Below are 22,438 nucleotides of genomic sequence, written 5' to 3'. Positions count from 1 at the left end.
AGTTTTCCCTTTGCACCCCCACACCCCTGCCCGTATGGAAGCGATTGGGAAGGGGGAAGAACAGAAATCCCCATCCTTGCGCAGAGAGGGGCAGGCAGAAACCTCCACCCACGTGTGGAGAGGCGGTGATTGATTCCCAGCCCTCCCGCCCCAGCCTAAAGCAGCAGCTGGCGTCGACACGAGCCCGCAGGGCGGAGAGCGGATTGGCTCTCGCAGCCTGTGCGGCTGAGCCGCGGGGCGGGCTGATTGGGCCCGGCTGCCGCCCGCCCTCTGTGCCCAGCCCGCCTCCCCCGAGCCGCTTTGTCGGGGCGCAGCAGCAGCAGCAGCTCGGCGGAGCAGCGCAGCGCAGAGCAGCAGGCGGCGGGTCGGTGGCCCAGGCGGTGCACGGGGGCTGCGGGGAGGGGAAACGAGCCCCAGCAGGTGAGTTCAGGCGCAGGCTGCCCGGTCTCCTTGCAGCGTGGGACCCCCTCCCCCGCCTTCCCGGGGTGGTGGTGGTGGTGGTGGTGGTGGTGGTGGGGGGGGGGGGGGGGTTTAGCAATTGCCAGGAGCACCCCTCCCCCCAGCCCATTTTCCCCCGCACCCCCAGCCCGTTATATAAGAGCCCCGAGGGATGCTGCTGCGGGGGGGACAGTTTCCTGCTCTTCCCGGGTGTGGGAGGAGACCGCGATCCCGCTTGTGCCCCAGTGGAGGGGGGGGTCGCTGGCCTGGGGGGGGGAACAAGACATGAATCGTGCCCGGTGTGGGGGCTCAGCAATTCTCCTGTCACGGCTCCCATGGGGGCTCCCTCGGTGCCCAGTGACACCGGCCCCTTGCAGGGGCGTTCTGAGCCTCCACGGCTTCAAGGGGTCTGGGGGAAAAAGTGTGTGTGTGTGTGTGTGTGTGTGTGTGTTGGGGGGGGGGGGTAATCCTCATCCGGGAGCAGCGACTTTGGCAAGGTAGTAGGGAGCCCCTCGGGGACCCAGCTCAATTTTTTTTCATTTTGTTTTGGCTGGGTCTGTGACCCCCCCCCCTCCCGCTGCACACCCATCAAGCGCTACACACCCCACCGGACCAAGCCGTGCTGCGCTGTCAGAAACGTGTTGGGCTGGATTGTGGGATCTTGGGGGGCAGGGACCAGGTGTTGTTGGGGGGGGGGGGCTTGTGGAGTATTGCGTACAGCCTTGGCATGTTGCAAATAAAGGGAGGGGTGTTTGGATAATTCAGGGGGAAGGGAGCTTGCTGTGGGGTTTGGAGATAAGTTACTTATTTGGGGTGGAGGGAATTTTGGTTAAATGGGGAACTGACAAATGAAGGAGTGTCTCATGTTGGGGTGTAGAGAGAGGTACATAGGCTTTGGATAAAACCAAATCTTGGAGATGCTATATGGGGTTCTGCTGTGCTGGATTAAACCTCTCGGCTCACCTAAAAATCAGTGGAAATTAAGTGACAACAAACCTGTTCTGACCACTTTGTGTTGCTTCTGAGTGTGGAAGTACAATGAAACCTGTACCACATGCCCCTCCCAAAGGGACTCTGCAGTTTTAAGAGACCACTATAAAGACAGCCCTAGGATTCCAGTACGGTTTTATCAGATCTCTAATTAACTGTCATCTCAGTAACCAATTTTCTCCTGGATCCATGAGTAGTCATTTAAGAAAGTTTTCACTCCCCATCGCCTTCTAAGTTTGTGTCCATAAATTCTTCATGCACTTATAGTTTTTAGCAACTAGATTAAAAATAAAAGTGGCAGATTCTATAATGTTTGTATGGATTTGTTAGCATGGCTTATATTTCACATTTTAGATTTTCATAGTCTTCTGTAGCTGTGTATAGAAAAATAACTTGCTCCAGTTTTGTTTGTTCATAGAGGTTGCTCTGTGGAATAATTAAGCATTGTTCTTCTAAAATTATAGCATTACTCCCAAGCAACTCTGTTGCTTCAATAAACATACAAAACCAGTAAGAATAAACAGTATGCTTTCACAGTGAATACAACATCATCCTCTGAGAGCCTGAGGTCTAAGACCATTGTGTAGATGGGAAATTGTCACAGGAACTACAAACTAACCTTCTGTTTTGCTCAGTGGATGGTTACTAAGTGGGAAATATGTCTATATGTATTGTAAACTTGGCACTGCGCTTTCTTCAGTGCAGTAAGAACTGAGGACAGGTGACCCCTCCCTTACCCCAGTTTGAGGAGACTGGGGCCCATCTGTCTAATGTATTTGATTCTCTCTTTTGCCAAACAACGTGCTTGGCTGGCTGGTTCTTGCTCACATGCTCACGGTCTAACTAATTGCCATGTGTGGGGTCAGGAAGGAATTTTCCCCCAGGTCAGATTGGCAGTGACCTTGGAGGTTTTTTGCCTTCTACTGCAGTATGGAATGTAAAAAGAAAAGGAGTACTTGTGCACCTTAGAGACTAACAAATTTATTAGAGCATTGGATGCATTTGGTGGAAAAAACAGAGGAGAGATTTATATACACACACAGAGAACATGAAACAATGGATTTATCATCACTCTCCTTACAGTGTGTATGATAAACCCATTGTTTCATGTTCTCTGTGTGTGTATATAAATCTCTCCTCTGTTTTTTCCACCAAATGCATCCGATGAAGTGAGCTGTAGCTCACGAAAGCTTATGCTCTAATAAATTTGTTAGTCTCTAAGGTGCCACAAATACTCCTTTTCTTTTTGCAAATACAGACTAACACGGCTGCTACTCTGAAACCTGTCGGTATGGAATGTGAGTCACTTGCCAAGATTATCTCATGTAGTAATTTCCCTGCTATTGCAGGGGCATTGGTGCATCTCAGTACCTTCTATTCTCTGCCTGTGGCACACAATAGCCTAGGTTCCTGTGGACTGTAACACCATGGTCTAATTTGGGTTGTTGGGTTTAGTGTACAGGTGCTGGTTAGTGTTGATGGCTTGTGATATACAGGAATCAGAGTAGATGAGTACCTTCTGTTCCTAAAACTTATGGCTGTAATGTGGGCTCTATTTGTATCCTGGGTTTTAGTTTGTCCCCACCTGTATTAAGAACACTGATGGCTACACTGATAACATCCATATGATGGTGCCTGGTTCGTAAACTTCTATGTACCAGCCATGACATCTATAAAGAGAGTTTCTCCAAACTCTTATATTTCAAATGGCTTCAGTTTTCAATTTCCAAATTGTAATGAAAGTACGTGTTTTTTTTTTTAAAAAAAAAAAACCATCCAGGCAATCTTTATTTTATTTTTTTTATCATTCGATAAGACTGTCTTGAATTTCTTTTCTTAAAGATATGATTTATTAGCTTTACCTCTTCACCATGTGTGTCCATATCAATATTTTAAAAAGCAAAGCAAAACTACAGTCCTGATCCCATAATGTGATGTGCAGACCCTCATTTCATCGGATGTGATTTTTAGACATTTTTATTGCCACTAGAGGGAGCAGTCATAAACCTGAGTGTGATACAGGTTGTATTGCTTCATTGTCTGCAGCAGTCCATTCCTTTTGTCACTTTGTGTCCAACTCGTCTGTCTCTGCTTTGGTGAAAGTTCCATTGGAGTCAACAGAAGTGTTGCCATGGTAGGGATTGTGGGATTGGGATTTTGGTGTAATAAAGAAATACAAAGGCAACTTCTCCAGTATTGGTCTAACTCAATCCTATTGCAGTTAACGGGAATTTGATTTAGGCCAGCGCTCACGTGTCTGGTAAAATTCCCATTGACTTTAATGAGAGCAGAATTAGGCCAATGCTGAATGCATTTAAAATTCTCGGAGAGATTGCTAATATGTCTCACTGCAAACAACGCTTTGAAAATCTCACACACAGTGCCTGAAGACAAAACTGCCATTGACTTCAGTAGGAGCAGAATGGGCCCCTTGCTCTCTGCTCCTTCCTTTTAGATATAAGACTGCAACTTTTGGTTTATTTTTGGTTTTTCTATTTTCTCATTTTCTGTAGAATTAGTTTTTCCAGAAGGTTTGCATCTATTTAGTATTATTTAGTCACTTGCAATTTTGGTTATATTTAAACCTTCTTCATTAGTAGCATTGTGTTTCATTCTATTTTTAGTTATGTAGTTTGTCATGGCTGGCAGCATTGGTCAAAAAAAAAAAAGAAAGAAAAAGAAATGCTTCTTAGCAGCTTCAAGAGATCCTTAGTTATAACTTGAAGATGTCCCCAAGGGACCTTTTAAAAATTCTTTTAAGACAGAAAAGCAGTTTCTAAAGAAATAAATGATTGATTTCCATAAATATAGTGTAGAAATGGATATGTAAATGGTGCTAATTGAGTTCCCAATTCAGCAAAACATATGCTTAAATCAGTCTAGCAAAGCATATAAGCACGTGCTTAACTTTAAGTGTGTGCTTAACTGCTTTGCTTCAGGGTCTAATTTCATAATATATACTTAAATGTATTTTCAGTCTTTGACTCGCAAGTCATTCTCTGTTGTCCTGATGTCACAAGGCCCCTAGTGGCAATTCCAGTAGAATGAATCAACTGGTATCTATTGATTCCTACTGGCCTCTACTGATATGGCTGGAGAGCCATTAGTATACTGGTTCCTGGAACTATCTGAATGGTTAAATAGATCCACAACCTAGTTGTCAGAAAGAACCAGGAGAGAAATTTCAACTAGGGGTCAGGAAAATGAGGATTTTGGGTGATATAATCCATCTTGATGCTGAGGGCCTTCACAAAGTCTCTGAACCCCTTCAGCTATGAGGAATCACTGAGCTAAGAGGGTGCTAGGGGCTTTTGCACCACTTGAGCACCCAGGTGGTGGGATCTGGGTTGGCTTAGAATAGGTCAGAATGGAGCAGAGCATTGGGGTGCACATAAACATAGTGGCTAGGAAACTCCATATAAAGGAAGTGGAAGGCCAGTGGCCACTTGTGTGGTCCATACAGTAAAGGCGTAGTGGCAAGGGGCCTGTACTACCATTCTGTGGGTTAGGAATGTGTTTCACATATGCATAAATGCTATGTTTATGTATGTTTGCAGGGTTGACCCTTTGGGAATTGTAGTTTAATATCCAGAATTAAAACCAAGGACCAAACTCGGCAATGATGTTTACGGGGATACAAATTGCATATTGGTAAGGTGATTTAAAGGAGACTCACTTACATGTCGAGGAGCCAGAAAAAGGTGGAACTTACATGAACTTGCACTCAGACTTGCCTCTGAATTTGACCTACCATTTCAGATGCAGATAGGCAGAGGTCCTGCAATGGGCTGTGGGCCCTAATGCCCAAGCAAAGGCTCATTGTCTTCAGCAAGATTCCAGGCAATAAGATTCAGTGGATTCTATGATAAGGTCACAGCATGCTTGGATCATTAAATCTGAGGCTGTTTTTCAGTAAATGACTCCTATTGGAATTCTGAATAACTAATCAAGTATCATTTTTGTTATCTTAGGTGTTTCTAAAAGCTTGTTTATATAAAAGCTAAATTTGGGGCCAAATTTGAATTCAATGTTTGTTTGTTTTTTTAAATTATAATGGGTCTGATTCCCACTTACAGTAAGGCCCTGTAATAGGGTGGTCTGCCCCTTTAAGGGTCAGGGGTCCTGGAGTCACACAGTCTAGTTGGATGATCAGATGGCTAGGAAGGGGTCAAGTGTTTATATAAAGGGCTAAGAGAGTTCAGGTGGAAGGTAGCTGCAGGAAGGAGATGGGCTCCAAGCAGGGGAATTGAAAGGAAGAAACACCTTCTATTTGACACTGAGAGCGGCAAGAGGAAAAGCCCCTGGGAGCTGTGGCAGGCTGAACAGCTTTGTTTTAGTGTTTTGCCTAAGTTTTGTGTTTGAAGACTAAAAGGCTGGCCCACAGGAAGATTCTAGGTGAGTCCTTCATGGGTTTGGGGAGACAGGCCAGCAATCTTACAGGCCTCCTTTACATTTTTCAGAGCTGTGTGATGTGGTGGTAAATAAGTTTTGCCAGAAGCAATAGAATGGGGCCTTAGTGTAAATCACAATGTGGCCCAGTTACTATATTCTACCAATATACCTGCTTAAAAATAACCAGTTAGATGGACTGCAGGGATGTATAAGGAATTAATACTCTTTTTTGCGGAGGGAGGAGGTTTCTGATGACACCATGAGCTGTACATACTTGTGTGGTATTTATTATTAAATGCTTTGAAAGAATTATTGGCAAGAAAATTTTTCTGGCACGGGTTTGTTTGAGGTGATAAATGGATTTAGTGGGTGAGTAAATACTAAAACAAAACAGATGTTTGATAACCACACAATCTCTTTGTTATGAACATAGTCCAGCGTCATGACATGATTTCTAGGGTTACATAGATGAGAAAATCTCAGCTTGTGAATGGCTGAGAAGTCATTGGAAGAGTTAGCAAATTCTTCTATTGTTTACGCAGAGGTGAAGAGAACTCAGATTTGGAACAAGGGCTGACAAATCAAATCACATATGCACATCTTAATTGGCTAACATATGGATTCAGCTGTAGCCAATCAGATGACATGCAAATCCGTGTTTCTTGAGGACTTTTATTTAGCCCTGATGATGCTTCAGAGACTTCCCAGAGGAGCCCCCACTTGTAATGCCGATAGACCCTGGTTGGCGGTGGCTGGGATCAAACCTGGGACCTCTGGAGCTTAATGCATGAGCTAAAATATATTGGTATGTTAGCCAGGGTTGTAGGACACACAAATTTCTAGCTGGCCTAGGCATCACGAGAGGGGAACAGAGTGCCACACCAAGCAGTTCTGGGTTACAGAGTTATTGAGGATATTAGATAGACAAGGTGGGTGAGGTAATTATTGGACCAGCTTCTGGTGTTGAGAAAGACAGGCTTTCGAGCAGACACAGAGCATTACAATAACGTTTCATACAATTGTTAAGGATGTCTCTGTGTGTGAAGACTGTGTAGGTGCACTTGCCCTGCCCCTTTCTCCCCTCCTCCCCCCGGCATCCTGGACAGAGGATACTGTTATCCCTCTGCCTAATGGCAGCTGATATCAGAGCCTTGCTGGCTGGTTTCTTAGTAGAAAAGAAAACAGTGGCTTGGAGTCTGGATATATTTTAAGTGTACCTTGTTTTATCTATAGCACCAGTCCTGGAATGTAGGTGGCTACAAAATATGCAGGACAATCCCTTCTTGGGTATTTCAACCCAACACCGACCCAGAGACCAGCTCTGTCTTAAGAATTTACTCTAATTGGAGGTCAAGGCAGAGAGCAAGTGTAACCCACACATCTCCTGGGTGTGGTGATCTATCCCATCTAGTGGACCGAGACCACTTAGAGAGAGATAAAATGAGTCTGCTCTACAGCCTTAGCTAACAGCCAGTTAGCTCAGTCAGTCAGCCAACTGGCTGTTAGCTCATGCTGTAGAGGTTCATGCGCTTAGTTCCAGAGGTTCCAGGTTCGATCCCGCCCGCAGACAACCAGGGTCTGTCAGCGGAACACAAGCTCTCCTGCTGCTCATACAGTAACCTCTGGATACAACCTTGCATAACAGAACTAACAGCACACATCTTTCTAAGACTGAACATTGTCTCACAAACAGAGAAAAAGAACTTGGAAGACTGAGCACCATCACCACTTGGTGGTACCTGATATAACAATACTCCCCTTCAGGGGGTTTGCTTTTATTGCTAACTTAACAACCAAAACCAAACATCAGCTTTCTCCCCAAGCTTGCCTGCCCTTTAGATTTCCTGCTCCTTCTGCTTGAGAGACCCTCTTAATTTCAAGCTAATTGGACATACCTGCTCTAACCTTGGAGTGATTCAGAAAAAATATCTCTGCACATCCCTATGCATGGTTCAAATTCCTGACATCAGGATGACTCAGGAGAAGAGTGGCAACTATAGCAGGGTGTCAGATCCTAAGTATTTGATTTCTTTGCTTCCTTACAGAGGCACCTCCCCTCACATAACATCCCTGTGAAAACCATAGCAATTGCTTGCATGGAACAGTAATACTAGGAAAGTATTTAATCTATTTTTAGCTGCCTTTTAATGTAATTTAGCACCTGTAAACAAAGGAGAGCCAAGACCTTGTGACCAGCTAGCTCTCCACAGACTGTTGGCAAAGGTTAGGTTGACCACTGGTGGTCAATACACCAGGTTTTGGTACCACTGGGCACTGCTCCATACAAACATCATAAAGTATGACTGTCTGACCCCAGTGTTCCTGAGCTGCTTGCATCAATATCCAGTGGCCTGGTACTGTGATTAACTTGGGCCCCTACAGTTTTATACTGAAGGTACATCTACACTGTACGCTTCTTTTGTGCATAGAGAACATGTAATACATCCCCCCGCCCCCGTAGCACGGGTACAAATAGCAGCATAGATGGTGAGGCACTGCTTAGGTAAGTAAAGACACTCCTGAACTCTGTGGGTATGTACCCTACACGCTTCTCTACTTACCCAGGCAGTGCCTCCCTTTCCACCCTGCTATTTTTAGCAGTGTAACATCCTGTTGCTTCCCCACTCCTGGAGCCTCTTTCTGCTGCAGAGAAAAGGGCCAGCAGCTCCCTTTGGCAAGAGTCTTACTTTCCCTGCTGCAAAGAGAGACTTTTGGGGGCGACTTTAGATTCTTCAACATGAAGGCTTTCTTTTAGTCAGATGCGCCCACCAATAACCACTTATGCTCTCTCTTTGATGTAAGATAATTGTATGTTGTGCAAGCCTGTGAAGCCAGTGGGGTTATACCAGGGGTATAGTCATGGCAGATTGGGCCTGAAGGGTTCATGTTACTTATTGAGATTGTTTTTCATAGATACTACGGTCAGAAGGGACCATTATGATCATCTAGTCCGACCTCCTGCACAACGCAGGCCACAATCTCACCCACCCACTCCTGCCAAAAACCTCTCACCTATGTCTGAGCTATTGAAGTCCTCAAATTGTGGTTTAAAGACTTCAAGGAGCAGAGAATCCTCCAGCAAGTGACCAATGCCCCATGCTACAGAGGAAGGTGGAAAAACCTCCAGGGCCTCTTCCAATCTGCCCTCGAGGAAAATTCCTTCCCGACCCCAAATATGGCGATCAGCTAAACCCTGAGCATATGGGCAAGATTCACCAGCCAGATACTCAGGAAAGAATTTTCTGTAGTAACTCAGATCCCATCCCATCACAGGCCATTGGGCCTATTTACTATGAATATTTAAAGATCAATTAATTACCAAAATCATGTTATCCCATCGTACCATCTCTTCCATAAACTTATCGAGTTTAATCTTAAAGCCAAATAGGTCTTTTGCCCCCACTGCTTCCCTTGGAGGGCTATTGTTGTTTCTAAATATCGCAGTGGAATTGTACACAATATAATCCTGGGCAGAATTTAGCCCTAGGAGCTTTAGTTAACAAGGAACAGCAAGTAGTATGCAAGAGAACAAGGCAAATCAGAAACATCTGAACAAACTCTGTAAATGTAGCCCTCTAACCACTTCCTTTCAGAAAAGATAATTTCTTCTACACCACTTGCATATAGTTTAATTGTTTTAAGTAATCTAGATGTCTTCTCTTGGGGCCTGATCCAAAGCCATGTTCTCAAGTCTATTTCTCCCCCACTCCTTTAAAACTCTTTAAAGAAAGTGTTAATGAGCTTAGAACAACAGGACATGTATTCTTCAGCAAACGTTAAACTTGGCTGCAGTTTATTCTATATGGAAATAGTAGAATAACGGCATTGTCTTAGCTATATGCACTGCTCTTTTCAGCCTTTCTATAATATCATTTTTTGAGGCACTTTGCCTTTTTTACTTTGATTTGAAATTTGGAACGATCCTTAAAGAACTTTTGCTTTTAAATCAATTTTGAAACTGTTGGTTTGCAAACTTCTCTTTTTGAAGGGTGTGTGTGAGTGTGTGACTGATACACATACACATTCATTGTAATGGACTAGTGCACTGAAGTTTTGCTTTTGTCTAGCTAGAGTCCAGACTACAATGCACCATCATTGGGTTCCCTATCCCTTGACCCAGTGACTAGATCATTTGTTTTTGTGGAGTGGAGGGGACCTTAACCATGTCTTTACTTTCAAGGCCCTTTGTGGCATAGCCTCACTCTAGTCTCTCATTCTGTATCAAGAGGTTGACTCCCGCTTCTGATCCGCTGATGACTAGCCTCTGTCTCCAACTAGTTAAATTTTCAAACAAGCACCTTTTTGTGCATTCTCCCTTGTTGCCCCTCATGCTTTGGAAGGGTTCCTTGTAAACATCTAGAAAGCTACTTTTGTTCTGTGTTTGTACAAAACCTAGCACCATGGGGTCCTGGTCTGTGACTAGGGCTGCCAAGTGCTATGATGATTATTATAAATAATATGCCAAACTTATGGATATGTCCTAGAATTTTATCATGTTTAATACACGGTTAGGCCTCTTTTAGGCTGTAGTCAGTATTTTCATTAATCTCTTGAATAATAGAGTGCAGAGTGTGTCCGTAAAATGTACGGATGACACCAAGCTGGGAGGAGTTTCAAGCTCTTTGGGGGACAGGGTTAGAACTGAAAATGATCTTGATAAATTGGAGAAGTGGGCATCACACTCCACAAAAGATGTGGACTAATTGGAGAGAATCCAGAGGACAGCAACAAAAATAACGGGTTTAGAAAACCTGACCTGTGAGTAAAGGTTAAACAGACTGGGCATGTTTAGTCCTGAACAGAAGATTGAGAGGGGGAACCTGGTAACAGTCTTCAAATACGTTAAGGACTCTCTTTATAAAGAGGACAGACATTGATTGTTCTCCTTGTCCTACCTTCATTGGACATGAAGTAATGGGCTTAATCTGCAGCAAGGCAGATTTAGGTTAGATGTTGAGAAAATCTTTCTAACTACAAGGATTGTTAACCAATTCCAGTACTTAACTAGCAAGGCTGTGGAATCCCTATTGGTGGAGGTATTTAAGAACAGGTTAGACAAACACCTGTCAGGGATGGCCTAGGAATACTTAGTCCTGTCTCAGTGTGTGGAGATGGACTAGATGACCTCTTGGAGTCCCTTCTGGCCCTACACTTCTATGATTTTATAATGCAGACATGGTTCTAAAACTTTAGTTTAAACCTCATTGAAGTTGATGATGGTGTCCTGGGTTTTCAGCTCAAGCTATTGCATTGCTGTCTAGTGAAAGTGACCCTCAGATTGAGCTTGATTTCAAGTCTCTTCTAGGACTAAGAATTAATTCCTGGGGAGACTTGTATGTATGGTTTAAAAGCCTTATAGACTAACCATCATATTTTCTCCATGTCATTAGGAATGAGGGGAGAATCGTATTTCCTTGGAATGCGAGGTCCTGGTCACTATGGCTGTATTCTGGATGATGGGGGACTTTTCCTGCTCTACTCTATAGACGGAGACAAGAATATAAAGAGATGTTTTGCAGAGGAAGATTTTCATGAAATAACTGATTTCAATGATCTCCCAAACTCTCTCTTCGCTTGTAACGTCCACCAATCAGTGTTTGAAGGCGAGGACAGTAAGGTATGGTGTGACTTTTCCACTTACATGTGAAGTATGGAAAGTATTTGTTAACATTTCAGTGGTGCAATGCCTGTTTTTACTTATGTGGAAACTATATTTTTTTTAAATGCTCATCATGTATGAGGGAACTGGAGCACAGACATCAGGAGTCTTTTTGAGGGGGGGTGGGCAACAGCAGTCAGCCCCAATATTTGACTCATTTAAATAAAACTTGCCTGCCAACTATAGTGCATAAAAAGGTTTTGGGTTTTGTTAACATTGTGCAAATCTCGCCAAACGTGTGGGCACACATCATAGCAACCATCACTGCAGACGTGGTGGAGGTGGCAAAGCTAAACACAAGAGAGAATGTTTCTCCTGCTCACTGGTAACACATTACTCTGATGTTACTGCCTTTCCTGTATTGCTCAAAAATGTATTATTATTTTTATTTTTTTTTTTAATTCTGATCTGAAGTAACTTCTCACCTGGGAAAGTGGAAAAAGGTGGTGTGTGCCGCCTTCCCCACCCCACCCCCACGTTTCATTTTTGCTGATCTTCAACTATGCTAGTTATGTGGAAATTTGAAAATATGTATAGTGCTATAATTATGCTTGAAAAACTGAACTGGAACCCTTTTAAAATCCTCTAGAATCCTGACGGCTGAGCAGCAGGGTTTGTGGTTGAAAAAGGTTTGTGCAGGAGGTCTTGTTTCTTAGGAAACACAGATTGGGGTATTGTTAGAGGGAGGCTGGTTTTTAAAACAAAACTGATATACTTCTATAATTATCTGGGATTAGGCTTGGCTGGCTGTTGCAGGGTTACCCAGCCTGGTAGTTAAGGTTACTTGGGTGGCTACACATAAGATCTCTTCCTGCTCTCCACCCCCGCCCCGGTCCTGGATGGAGAATCTCAGACAAGATGACTTCAGTGAACATGGAAGTCATTTTCATTGGAATTGTCTGAAGGCCAGGAATAAAGTTTATTTAGGATGGAAAACGGAGAGTCTGTGTGGTGGGGGGGGAAGGTATGGCTTTAGGCTGAAGGGTTCCCAGGTCAGAGCACCAGCAAGTTAGCCCGTAATCCTTTGTGCTATTAAAGGCACTGGCCAGTGTTCTTGATTGAGGTTCTGCAAGTGGAGTTATTGTGTGTATAGCTTTACTCATTTGTTTGGGGTGCTTTTTTACATCTTAAAGGTGAAGATGTATTTTATGTATCCACTGTAAATAACATGGATTGGGGGGAATATTCCGAATCTCTGCATCATAAAGAAAATGATCTGCTATGGGGTCCCAAACTCTGCTTACTGCTGGCAGCCAGGTGGGCATGAAGGTGATCAGCAAACTTCTACAAACTCTTAATAATAATCTTAGAGAATTGCGCAATCATAGGTCCTAATATTGAGGTAGCAGCACCACCAGCTACCCTACCATGCTCTGTTGATAGATGTTGCCAGTTGGTCTGCAACTGCCTATTGAATATTTGCAGCTGACGGGCATTGTTAGGGTGTTTCCCTATCTGCTGCCTTGAGCTGCAGATGATGGGAGTTAGTTGCTCTTTGATTTAGGAGTGAAAATCCCATTGTGGGATTTTTGGCTCCGGATCTCCTAAATCCTTTTTGAAAATGAAATGAAATGCTAAGAGCTGCAATGCCGCCTAAATACCTTAAGAAATCTGGGCCTTGATTTCAATAGGAGTTAAGGGCACATAGTATGTTTCAGGATTGGCATGTTCATTTACCTGGGTCTGGCAAAAGGGTATTCAGGTGGAAGCAAATGTGGATCTTTGGGTAGAATCTTTTCAGAAAGATGAATTTCTCTAACCATAAATAAAATCTCCTGAAAGTTTCCTTTAGACACACTGTACACTGAGCTGCTGGATTATTCCAGTGTTTAGCTGATGGCTTAGTCAATAAAGGAACTGATGGTCACATAACTGAGTAAGGGACAGCAATCTGTGAAGATGTGCAAGAGTAGTGTGTGTCTTAAGAATAGTGGCTCAGCTTTGGAGGTAGATGCTCCGATGCCATGTCCACATTAGTGAGATGGAGTGTGCCTCCATAGATAAGAATGGATTATTAAGGAGTTCTGCTTACAGGTAAGTAGTGACTCTCCTTTTATTTCACAGCCTGTATGTTAGACTAGATAAAATAACTATATAGTTTCCAAGTAACACAAATGTGCACCAAGGGACCTCATTTCCCTAGAACAAATACTTGTGTTCCAAGCTGATTTGGTTTCATAATCCTTTCTATTATTAACTACTACTGCAGGATAAGAACACACGATTTTAATATAAAATCTTGTACGTTTACTAGGCTAAAGTAACTGTTGGTTAATTTTTGGTATTTTAATAAGTACCAAATAAGTGCTGATAATGGACTCCTATCCTGCAATATTGCTTTTTAAATTCAGTCTATAGCAATGGCACAGTGGCCTGTTATGAAAACCACATTGATGTAACTTATACCTACAGTATATGCATTAAGTTTTACATGTATTCTAGACAGAGTAAGTTTTGCAGTATGATGGTGTTTGTTGGCTTTGCTGCTCTTTGAAGCACATTTTTTGGGGGCGGGGGGCCTGGTACAGATGGATTTTTACAAAAGATAGAGCCAGAGGAGATTGCTAGTGTAGATTATTGTTTGATCTGGTCGGTGAGCTTGAATCCTAAATTTTAAATCTAAGTTCTAGGTGCACATGGCATATAACAATTTTAGCCTATTGGGGGTCACATTGACCATTTTTAAAAAACTTCATTTTCTACAACTGATGTTTTAATTCTGGAGCTGAAAGCACTTGAGACAAACTATACTTATAAGCATATGGTAGTTTGTTTTCAAATAAAACGAAAGTAAATTAATCATATTTGGTTTGTCTGGGGATCTCTTTTTTGCAACCTGTCGTGGCAGTTGTGGGTGTCTAAATATGAAAAGACTTTCATATCTAAGTTGTGGCTACCAAAAATTCAAATACCTTTTCCCTACCTCAAAATAAAACTTAATTTCTTCTCATTTGCTTTCTCATATCTATCTCTCCTTAGATTTCATATGGTTCTTTCCTTTCTTCTGCATTTCTCCCTCCCTCTCTTTCTTAGATCTGGGTCAATCAGAGAGAAATCCCTTCTGGTTTACTAAATGCGACCCAAATTTTGGGTTATATCATCCTGTGGACTACAGACAAATGCTGCCTGGCTGGGAGAAGGATGGCTAAAGATGAAGCCGTGCTGGAGCCATTAGATTTGATCCCAATATCTGGTTACAGCCCCTTCACAGCAGTCTCTTTTCTGAATGCAGAATCACCGCTGCTTCTCCTGCCTTGGGTCCCCTTCATCTTATGAGGAAACCTTGTGGATGCCAGAGTAGAACAGATCTTTCTGATCTGGAGGATCCACTTAGAGAAGTGACTACTTGCTCAGTGGTGGCAGACAAGAGGAAAATTGAGGCTATAAATGGACAAAGCTCTCCTCCATGATTGGCTGCACCACAGGAACTGAGAAGCCTTTGGCTCAAAACTGATTCCTTAGCCCAGAAAATACAACTTGGAAAGCAAAGAAACTTTCATACTGGGCAAAAAACATTTGTCTGAGGACCACTTCCTGGTGGATGGATAGGTGGAAAAGAAGAGCATGCAACATGCACTTTCTGAGAATTTCCATGGACAATGACTTACCTGTAGATGTGCCTGGGTTAATGTCAAGGCTTTTCATATGAAATATAGACTAGTTAGTACCCAGTTTCAATCTGATTAGAAAAGACAGAGTTTCAGAGGAGGAATAAAAGCACAGAGAGGTGAAATGGGTTGCCCAAGGTCACCCAGCAGATCAGTTGCAAAGCTAAGAGCAGAACCTAGGTCTTCTGACTCCCAGTCTATGCCCTACCCACTCGCCCTTTTTAGTTTTAGATTACAAGCTCTTTGTAGCAGAGACTGTCTGCCATCATCTGGACCCATGGAAAAGAAGCCCTTGAGGAATTCCACCATGATTTCAACAATTTCCATCCCACCATCAACCTCAGCCTGGACCAGTCTACACAAGAGATCCACTTCCTGGACTCTACGGTGCTAATAAGCGATGGTCACATAAACACCTACTGACCGCTATTCCTACCTACATGCCTCTAGCTTTTATCCAGATCACACCACACGATCCATTGTCTACAGCCAAGCTCTACGATATAACCACATTTGCTCCAACCCCTCAGACAGAGACAAACACCTACAAGATCTCTATCATGCATTCCTACAACTACAATACCCACCTGCTGAAGTGAAGAAACAGATTGACAGAGCCAGAAGAGTACCCAGAAGTCACCTACTACAGGACAGGCCCAACAAAGAAAATAACAGAACGCCACTAGCCATCACCTTCAGCCCCCAACTAAAACCTCTCCAACGCATCATCAGGGATCTACAACCTATCCTGAAGGATGACCCATCACTCTCACAGATCTTGGGAGACAGGCCAGTCCTTGCTTACAGACAGCCCCCCAATCTGAAGCAAATACTCACCAGCAACCACACAACAGAACCACTAACCCAGGAATCTATCCTTGCAACAAAGCCCGTTGCCAACTCTGTCCACATATCTATTCAGGGGACACCATCGTAGGGCCTAATCACATCAGCCACACTATCAGAGGCTCGTTAACCTGCGCATCTACCAGTGTGATATATGCCATCATGTGCCAGCAATGCCCCTCTCCCAGGTACATTGGTCAAACTGGACAGTCTCTACGTAAAAGAATGAATGGACACAAATCAGACGTCAAGAATTATAACATTCAAAAACCAGTTGGAGAACACTTCAATCTCTCCGGTCACTCAATTACAGACCCGATGGTGGCTATCCTTCAACAAAAAAACTTCAAAAACAGACTCCGAGAGACTGCTGAATTGGAATTAATTTGTAAACTGAATACAATTAACTTAGGCTTGAATAGAGGACTGGGAATGGATGAGTCCTTACACAAAGTAAAACTATTTGAAGTGAGCTGTAGCTCATGAAAGCTTATGCTCTAATAAATTTGTTAGTCTCTAAGGTGCCACAAGTACTGCTTTTCTATTTCCCCATGTTTCTCCCCGCCCACCCCACCCCTTGTCACCATGAAAGGTTTTCCTCCTCTTCCCCCCCCCCCCCCCTTTCCCCCACCCCACTGCTGGTGATGGCTCATCTTAAGTGATCACTCTCCTTACAGTGTGTATGATAAAACCCATTGTTTCATGTTCTCTGTGTGTGTGTGTGTGTGTGTGTGTATATATATATATAAATCTCCCCACTGTGTTTTCCACCGAATGCATCCGATGAAGTGAGCTGTAGCTCACGAAAGCTTATGCTCAAATAAATTTGTTAGTCTCTAAGGTGCCACAAGTACTCCTTTTCGTTTTGCGAATACAGACTAACATGGCTGCTACTCTGAAACCTGTCTCTTATTCTGTGATTGTGTGCAATGACTAGCACAAAGAAGCCTTGATTTTTTGGTAGGAAAATGAATTGAAAACCCGGGAAACGGCACATGATCCAAGTAATTGGTTTAAGTCACTACTCACTTGTGAGAAACTGATTGGATTACTTGTGAGTAAGATTTGGCAGAAGTGGGCCTCTTATTTTTGGCTCCTAGAGTAGCTGAATGAGAGGAGCTGCTCCTTGCCTGTCCCTGATAAGGAAGCTGTGTTGTGAAGCCAAAGGGCATGACTTTGATAACAGTTTAAGGATTGTGTGTGTGTGTGTGTGTGTGTGTTGCTTTTAACATAGCTAATTGCTTGGTGTAACAATAGATTTTTTTTTCACTCTAATCTTTCTATTTAGTATAACATTTCTCTGTACTGTGTGTATTAGTGTTTTCCTTGTAAACCCCTCCTTTGTGGGAGTTCTGTAACTTGACTCTAATTCCCTTCAGGCTGGAATTGGTAAATATACTGTAACTGAAGCACACATTTATTTTCTTTTAAGATGCTTTAGAATTGTATTTAACAAGCTTCAGGATGTATTGATACTTAAATACCAACCTCGGAGGTGCCTAGAAATGTGAGAAGGGACAGACACTTGTCTCTTTGGTCAAGTCAGCTACTTCTTTAGCTTTTTCTGTGTAAATCAGGAGTAATGCCATCAAAAGAGATGGAGTTACTGATGTAAAAGCTAGTGTGAGAAGAGGATCAGGTTCTGTAGGTTTAGGTCACTATGATGTAGCTGGTCGCAACACTATAGCGAAGGTCGCATTGCAGATTTGCCTTTTCCAGTAATGGTAGCGAGAGAAGAGAGCGTATTTATCCCTGAATCAGTACTGAGTTCCATTTAGGAACTAACAGGAGGTGATTTGTATCCTCCTTATCTTGGTGATTTTGGTCTGTGATTGTAGAGTATGTTCTGGGGAGGTAATTAACAATTTAAGTTTAAATCTCCAGAACTGTAATGTATGTGTGGAGGGTTGGGGTAGAGAGAAGAGTGCAGCTGAACTGGTGAAGCAGGATTGTAGCTTTCAATGGAATGTCTACCATGGAAGTGCAGGGAATAGCTAGTGATTTCATGTTACTTTTCCTGTTTTAAAAAGAAAAGGAGTACTTGTGGCACCTTAGAGACTAACAGATTTATTAGAGCATAAGCTTTTGTGAGCTGTAGCTCACAAAAGCTTATGCTCTAATAAATCTGTTAGTCTCTAAGGTGCCACAAGTACTCCTTTTCTTTTTGCAAATACACACTAACACGGCTGCTACTCTGATTCCTGTTTTAAGATTCTTCAGCTTTACTAATACATTGGGCATGATCCTGCTTTCATTAAAGACAATGGAAGCTTGTTGCTGACTTCTATAGCAGCAGGATTGGGGTAATTATCATCACAGCCTCATTCTCAATCTAAGATCATGCCTTAAGCAAACTCTGTAGCCTGGTCAGGGTATTCCCTGATCCTTCAAAGATTTAAAAACATAGAATCATAGAATATCAGGGTTGGAAGGGACCCCAGAAGGTCATCTAGTCCAACCCCCTGCTCAAAGCAGGACCAAGTCCCAGTTAAATCATCCTAGCCAGGGCTTTGTCAAGCCTGACCTTAAAAACCTTAAAAACATGCTTTATGCTCTGTAAGGAAGTCGTATTGACTTCAGTTGTGGGTAAAGTTAAGCTTGTGGTTAAGTAAGAAATATTATTTTTTTCCTTGTGTACCTGAATTAATTTTGTTAGTAAAATAAACTGCTGCAGCTACTGGCAATACTTTGAGTTGCAATGCACCTTATGAACTTTCTACATTGTTTTGTATAAAAATCATAACGTTCATTCTGGAACTGAAATAGGTAGTTTTACTTTGCTTCCATGCCTTGCTTAGAAATGTGACTGGGCATCATGATTGGAATGTGTTCTAGCTTCCATGTTCCAAAGGGCTGGTTCAGGAGGCACATGTTGGGATGCAGGTTTTGTTTGTTTGCAGGAAGATCTGCACTTTTTTTTTTACATTTTTAAAACAGTCTGTGAAAACCCAGAACCTCTCTGGCCATATGACATCACTGGAGCCTCTAGGTGTTGAGTCATCATTATTTTTAGGCAGTGGCACACTTGTTTTGTTCTAATAATAGTATTCAGGCCTGGAGTCTGTGGAAAGTCACCCCAGCAAAGATGAAGTCACTGCTCCAAGGCTGGAATGGAATGCGAACTCCATTCCTGGCTTCCTGGTACACTTATTGTTGCTTTATTTTACTTTCAATTTTTCTACCTTTTAAGGTTATCTGTTTGTTGGTGAGATAACGTTATCTGAAATGCCACTTGAAATGGTGGGATGTTTTGTGCTGGGGGATTTTTACCCAGTCTGTATATATAGCAGAACATAACATGGTATGAATGTGTTAATCCATCACTTGGTAAAAACAAAACCTTCTGCATAGGATATGTACTATATAGGCAGCTATCTATAAAGAGTCTGCACAAAGGGATAATGGTGAAGCAGAGTGGGGTCCTTTACCACGTTATGGCTCAGAGCTTCATTATGAAATCTTAGGCTAGTGTCATCCCACATTCTTCTCCATCTAGGCAAGAGTCTATAGACAACAGTGTACTATCCTCCACTGTTTAGACCACAGTAGCACTTGTGTGCTGGCACTTAGTAAACACAGAAGATATTTCTTGTTCTGACAACCATACAGTCCAATGAGAACCTTTATTTCCCATGGCTTTATCCCACCATCTCCACAGGCTCAAGTCCTTTTCCCTGCAGTCTATGCCAATGCAATATTTGAAGTACACAGCGGGAAAGTGGCCACAATTTTATTCAGCTCCCAGGAATTTTACCCTCTAGGAGTCGGTCTCACTTGCAGGTGGGATTTTAGTTCTTGGATCCTCTCATTCCTTCATTTCTACAGATGTCTGCCTTGTGCTTCACAAGTGTCCCATTGGGCCCTGTCTATCAGAGTGCTAGTCCTTGCTAAAGAATCAGCTCAGTACCCACTTTTGGAATTGGGGAATCAGCTGGGATGGGTCAGAAGCTTGCCAGACCATTGTGTCCTTGTTTTCTGCAACAGGGCAGCAGTCAGGTACGTGCAGGGGCTTGCCATTTATTTGAACCCCAATATACCATAGTCCCAGAACTATCAAACTTGAGCTGGTACTGCTATCCCCAGTATGTACAACTGTCTCGAGAGCCCTACAACATGAGTTTTGGGGTTCCCTGGCACATCAAACGTTCTGGGGTGCCACTACGTGCTTAGCCCTAGAATGGAGCCAACAGCAGGGGGCAGAGAGAGGTTGGAAAGGTCATTATGAGACTATTAGTGGTGGAAAGATGCCAAACCACAAAAATGCTCCCTTTCTGGTTGAGAGATGTATGTTTCAGTGTCTCTACACTTTTGTAGACCCAGTCTGCCCTTCACAATTGTAATGCATATGCCCGAGGAGGGATGTTAAATTTGTTGTAGGAAATCTCACTGAGAAGTTCCTGACTTTACATTCCCTCCATTAACAAAGCCATTTACAGAAGGTATTAACAGTGGATCAGGCCACTGTTCCCAAAGAGAACAAGGTTTTTATAGACCTAGCATCTGATCCTGCTCTATCTGAATCCACTCTAAAATTCCTAGTGAATTCAAGTATCTTGTTGCAACCATCATCCTATTTGCTAGATGGCCGACAGCCTGCTCTGTGTTCCTGTCATTCCTGTTCATAGCCAGGACCATCCAGGAAATGAGATGGGAGAAGGCCACGCTAATTCTACTCTCACTTTCTGGCCAAGTCAACTGACCAGCTTTCTGATCTGATAATCTTGTCAGAAGGCACTCTCATGTTCCTCTCCCAAAGAAAAGACTTACTATCCTGGGGCCCACTGCTCACCACAATCTAGGCAGGTTGAATCTAGCTGCCTGTTAGTGGCTACCCTCCAGGCATCCAAAAACTAATAAACAAATTTCAAATACTCCTCAATTTGGCAAACGTAAATAATTCTTAATTCTGAAAATATTTCTAAAAGTTTTTTTTTTTTTTTTTTTTAATTCTGCGTTTAGCACCTGGATAGTACAGTGATAGGTGCTTGGTATATGCCTGAGACGACAATGTCTGAGTTTCAGACTCTGCCACAGAGATTTATAGTATTTGAGGTTTATTTTCCTATCGGTCTACAGTGCATTTAGGTGCATGAGTGCCTTCACATTGATGGGAGAATGCCAGATCAAGTGGATTAAAGGTAGACTTGTGATTTCTGCAGCTGAAGTTTGGAATGATGCTTCAAAGCATGCAGTTAAGACAGCCACTGCTAATTTTATAAAGATGAACTTATGAACATTCTTCCCAGAACACATAAGACAACCCTCTTTAAATTTGGAAACTTACTTTTCTCTTATAAGCTTCTGTGGAAACATTCTTCCTAGCATGGCTTTCGGCGGTCATGCGCTGCTCAGTTGCACGCAGAAAGTGCTCACCATGCCATGAACAAAGCGCAAAGGGGTGTTTGCTTGGGAAAGAATCAGCTAATTAATATAAATAATCATAATGGCAACTAAGACACTCCTATGCATGTGGGTTGTATAAAGTGTGCACTATTCTAAATAGTGTGGTGTGTTAGTGTAGTTGGCGAGTCCATGCTAAGATTTAGGAAGACTCTGTGTGGTGACATTAGCACAACCTTTGCATCCTAATCTATGAGCTAGAGAGAGGAACATATAGTTCAATGTGGCCTCACTAAAGAATCCCCCTTATATTCATTACAGCCCCTTCCTGTTTCATCTCTTTATCATAAAGGACACTACAGGATAAACAGTGGAGCTGGGTCTGATCCCTAAAGTTCAGGAGTATTTGGAAATTTGTACTAATGTCCCAATTGGCTCCCTTCTATAGTAGGCTGATCCAAATCCCTGGATCTGAACATCCCTGATCTTTGAGGAAGTTGGGATCTGGACTGGAACCTTGAGGCCGGAGCACCCTTTCTATTTAACCGTGGTAGAGAGCAAGCATGTAGGTGGAGTACAGCAAAGAACTTGCCCAGAAAGGGAACATCTTTTGCTGGTTGTCTTGGTCTTCCTCAATAATTCTGCATGAATTTTTTTTTGAGAAGTTAGATGCACTTACAATGTCTTCACTGTGCTAGAACACAGCTGAGCCTGTCACAGGACAGTAGTATGATATATATACTCTCCTAAAAAGAAAAGGAGTACTTGTGGCACCTTAGAGACTAACAAATTTATTTGAGCATAAGGTTTCGTGAGCTACAGCTCACTTCAACGAAAGCTTAGACTCGTATAAATTTGTTAGTCTCTAAGGTGCCACAAGTCCTCTTCTTTTTGCAAATACAGACTAACACGGCTGCTACTCTGAAACCTGTCATACTCTTCTGGGAGCATAACAAGCAAAACTACTCAAAAATACTGCTGTAATCTACCCATAGATTAGAGTGCTTTGTGTCAATATTCAACGGTGAAATATTTTGGTCAAGTTTACTAGCAACTGGTACTATTTATGCCTCATGCCCTGCATTGTTTCTGCATTGTTGTCTCTCTAGTCCAGGCATCTGTGGAGTGGCATAGCTTTGCCTGACTTCAGTCAAACCCATGGGGA

General features: G+C 42.8%; 1 protein-coding gene across 4 annotated transcripts in view; it reads left to right on the top strand.

The window, feature by feature from the left end:
- Positions 1-253: 253 nt before the first annotated feature.
- Positions 254-22,438, top strand: part of RCAN2 (regulator of calcineurin 2) — a 173,306-nt gene continuing 151,121 nt past the window's right edge. Inside the window, exons 1-2 of one of the 4 annotated variants that reach the window (XM_038396417.2) lie at positions 254-420; positions 11,211-11,437. In XM_038396417.2, the coding sequence (XP_038252345.1) occupies positions 11,213-11,437 (225 nt within the window). In that variant the 5' untranslated portion in view covers positions 254-420; positions 11,211-11,212. Of the gene's footprint in view, positions 421-5,564; positions 5,824-11,210; positions 11,438-22,438 lie in introns of those variants that run through there. The other 3 variants (XR_006279713.1, XM_043510142.1, XR_006279714.1) reach the window with 3 other exon arrangements.

This window comes from Dermochelys coriacea, chromosome 3 (assembly GCF_009764565.3).
Source record: "Dermochelys coriacea isolate rDerCor1 chromosome 3, rDerCor1.pri.v4, whole genome shotgun sequence".
NCBI classification, from domain to species: domain Eukaryota; kingdom Metazoa; phylum Chordata; order Testudines; family Dermochelyidae; genus Dermochelys; species Dermochelys coriacea.
Note: the sequence above shows the minus strand (reverse complement) of the source record. Positions and strands in the feature narration are given on the sequence as shown.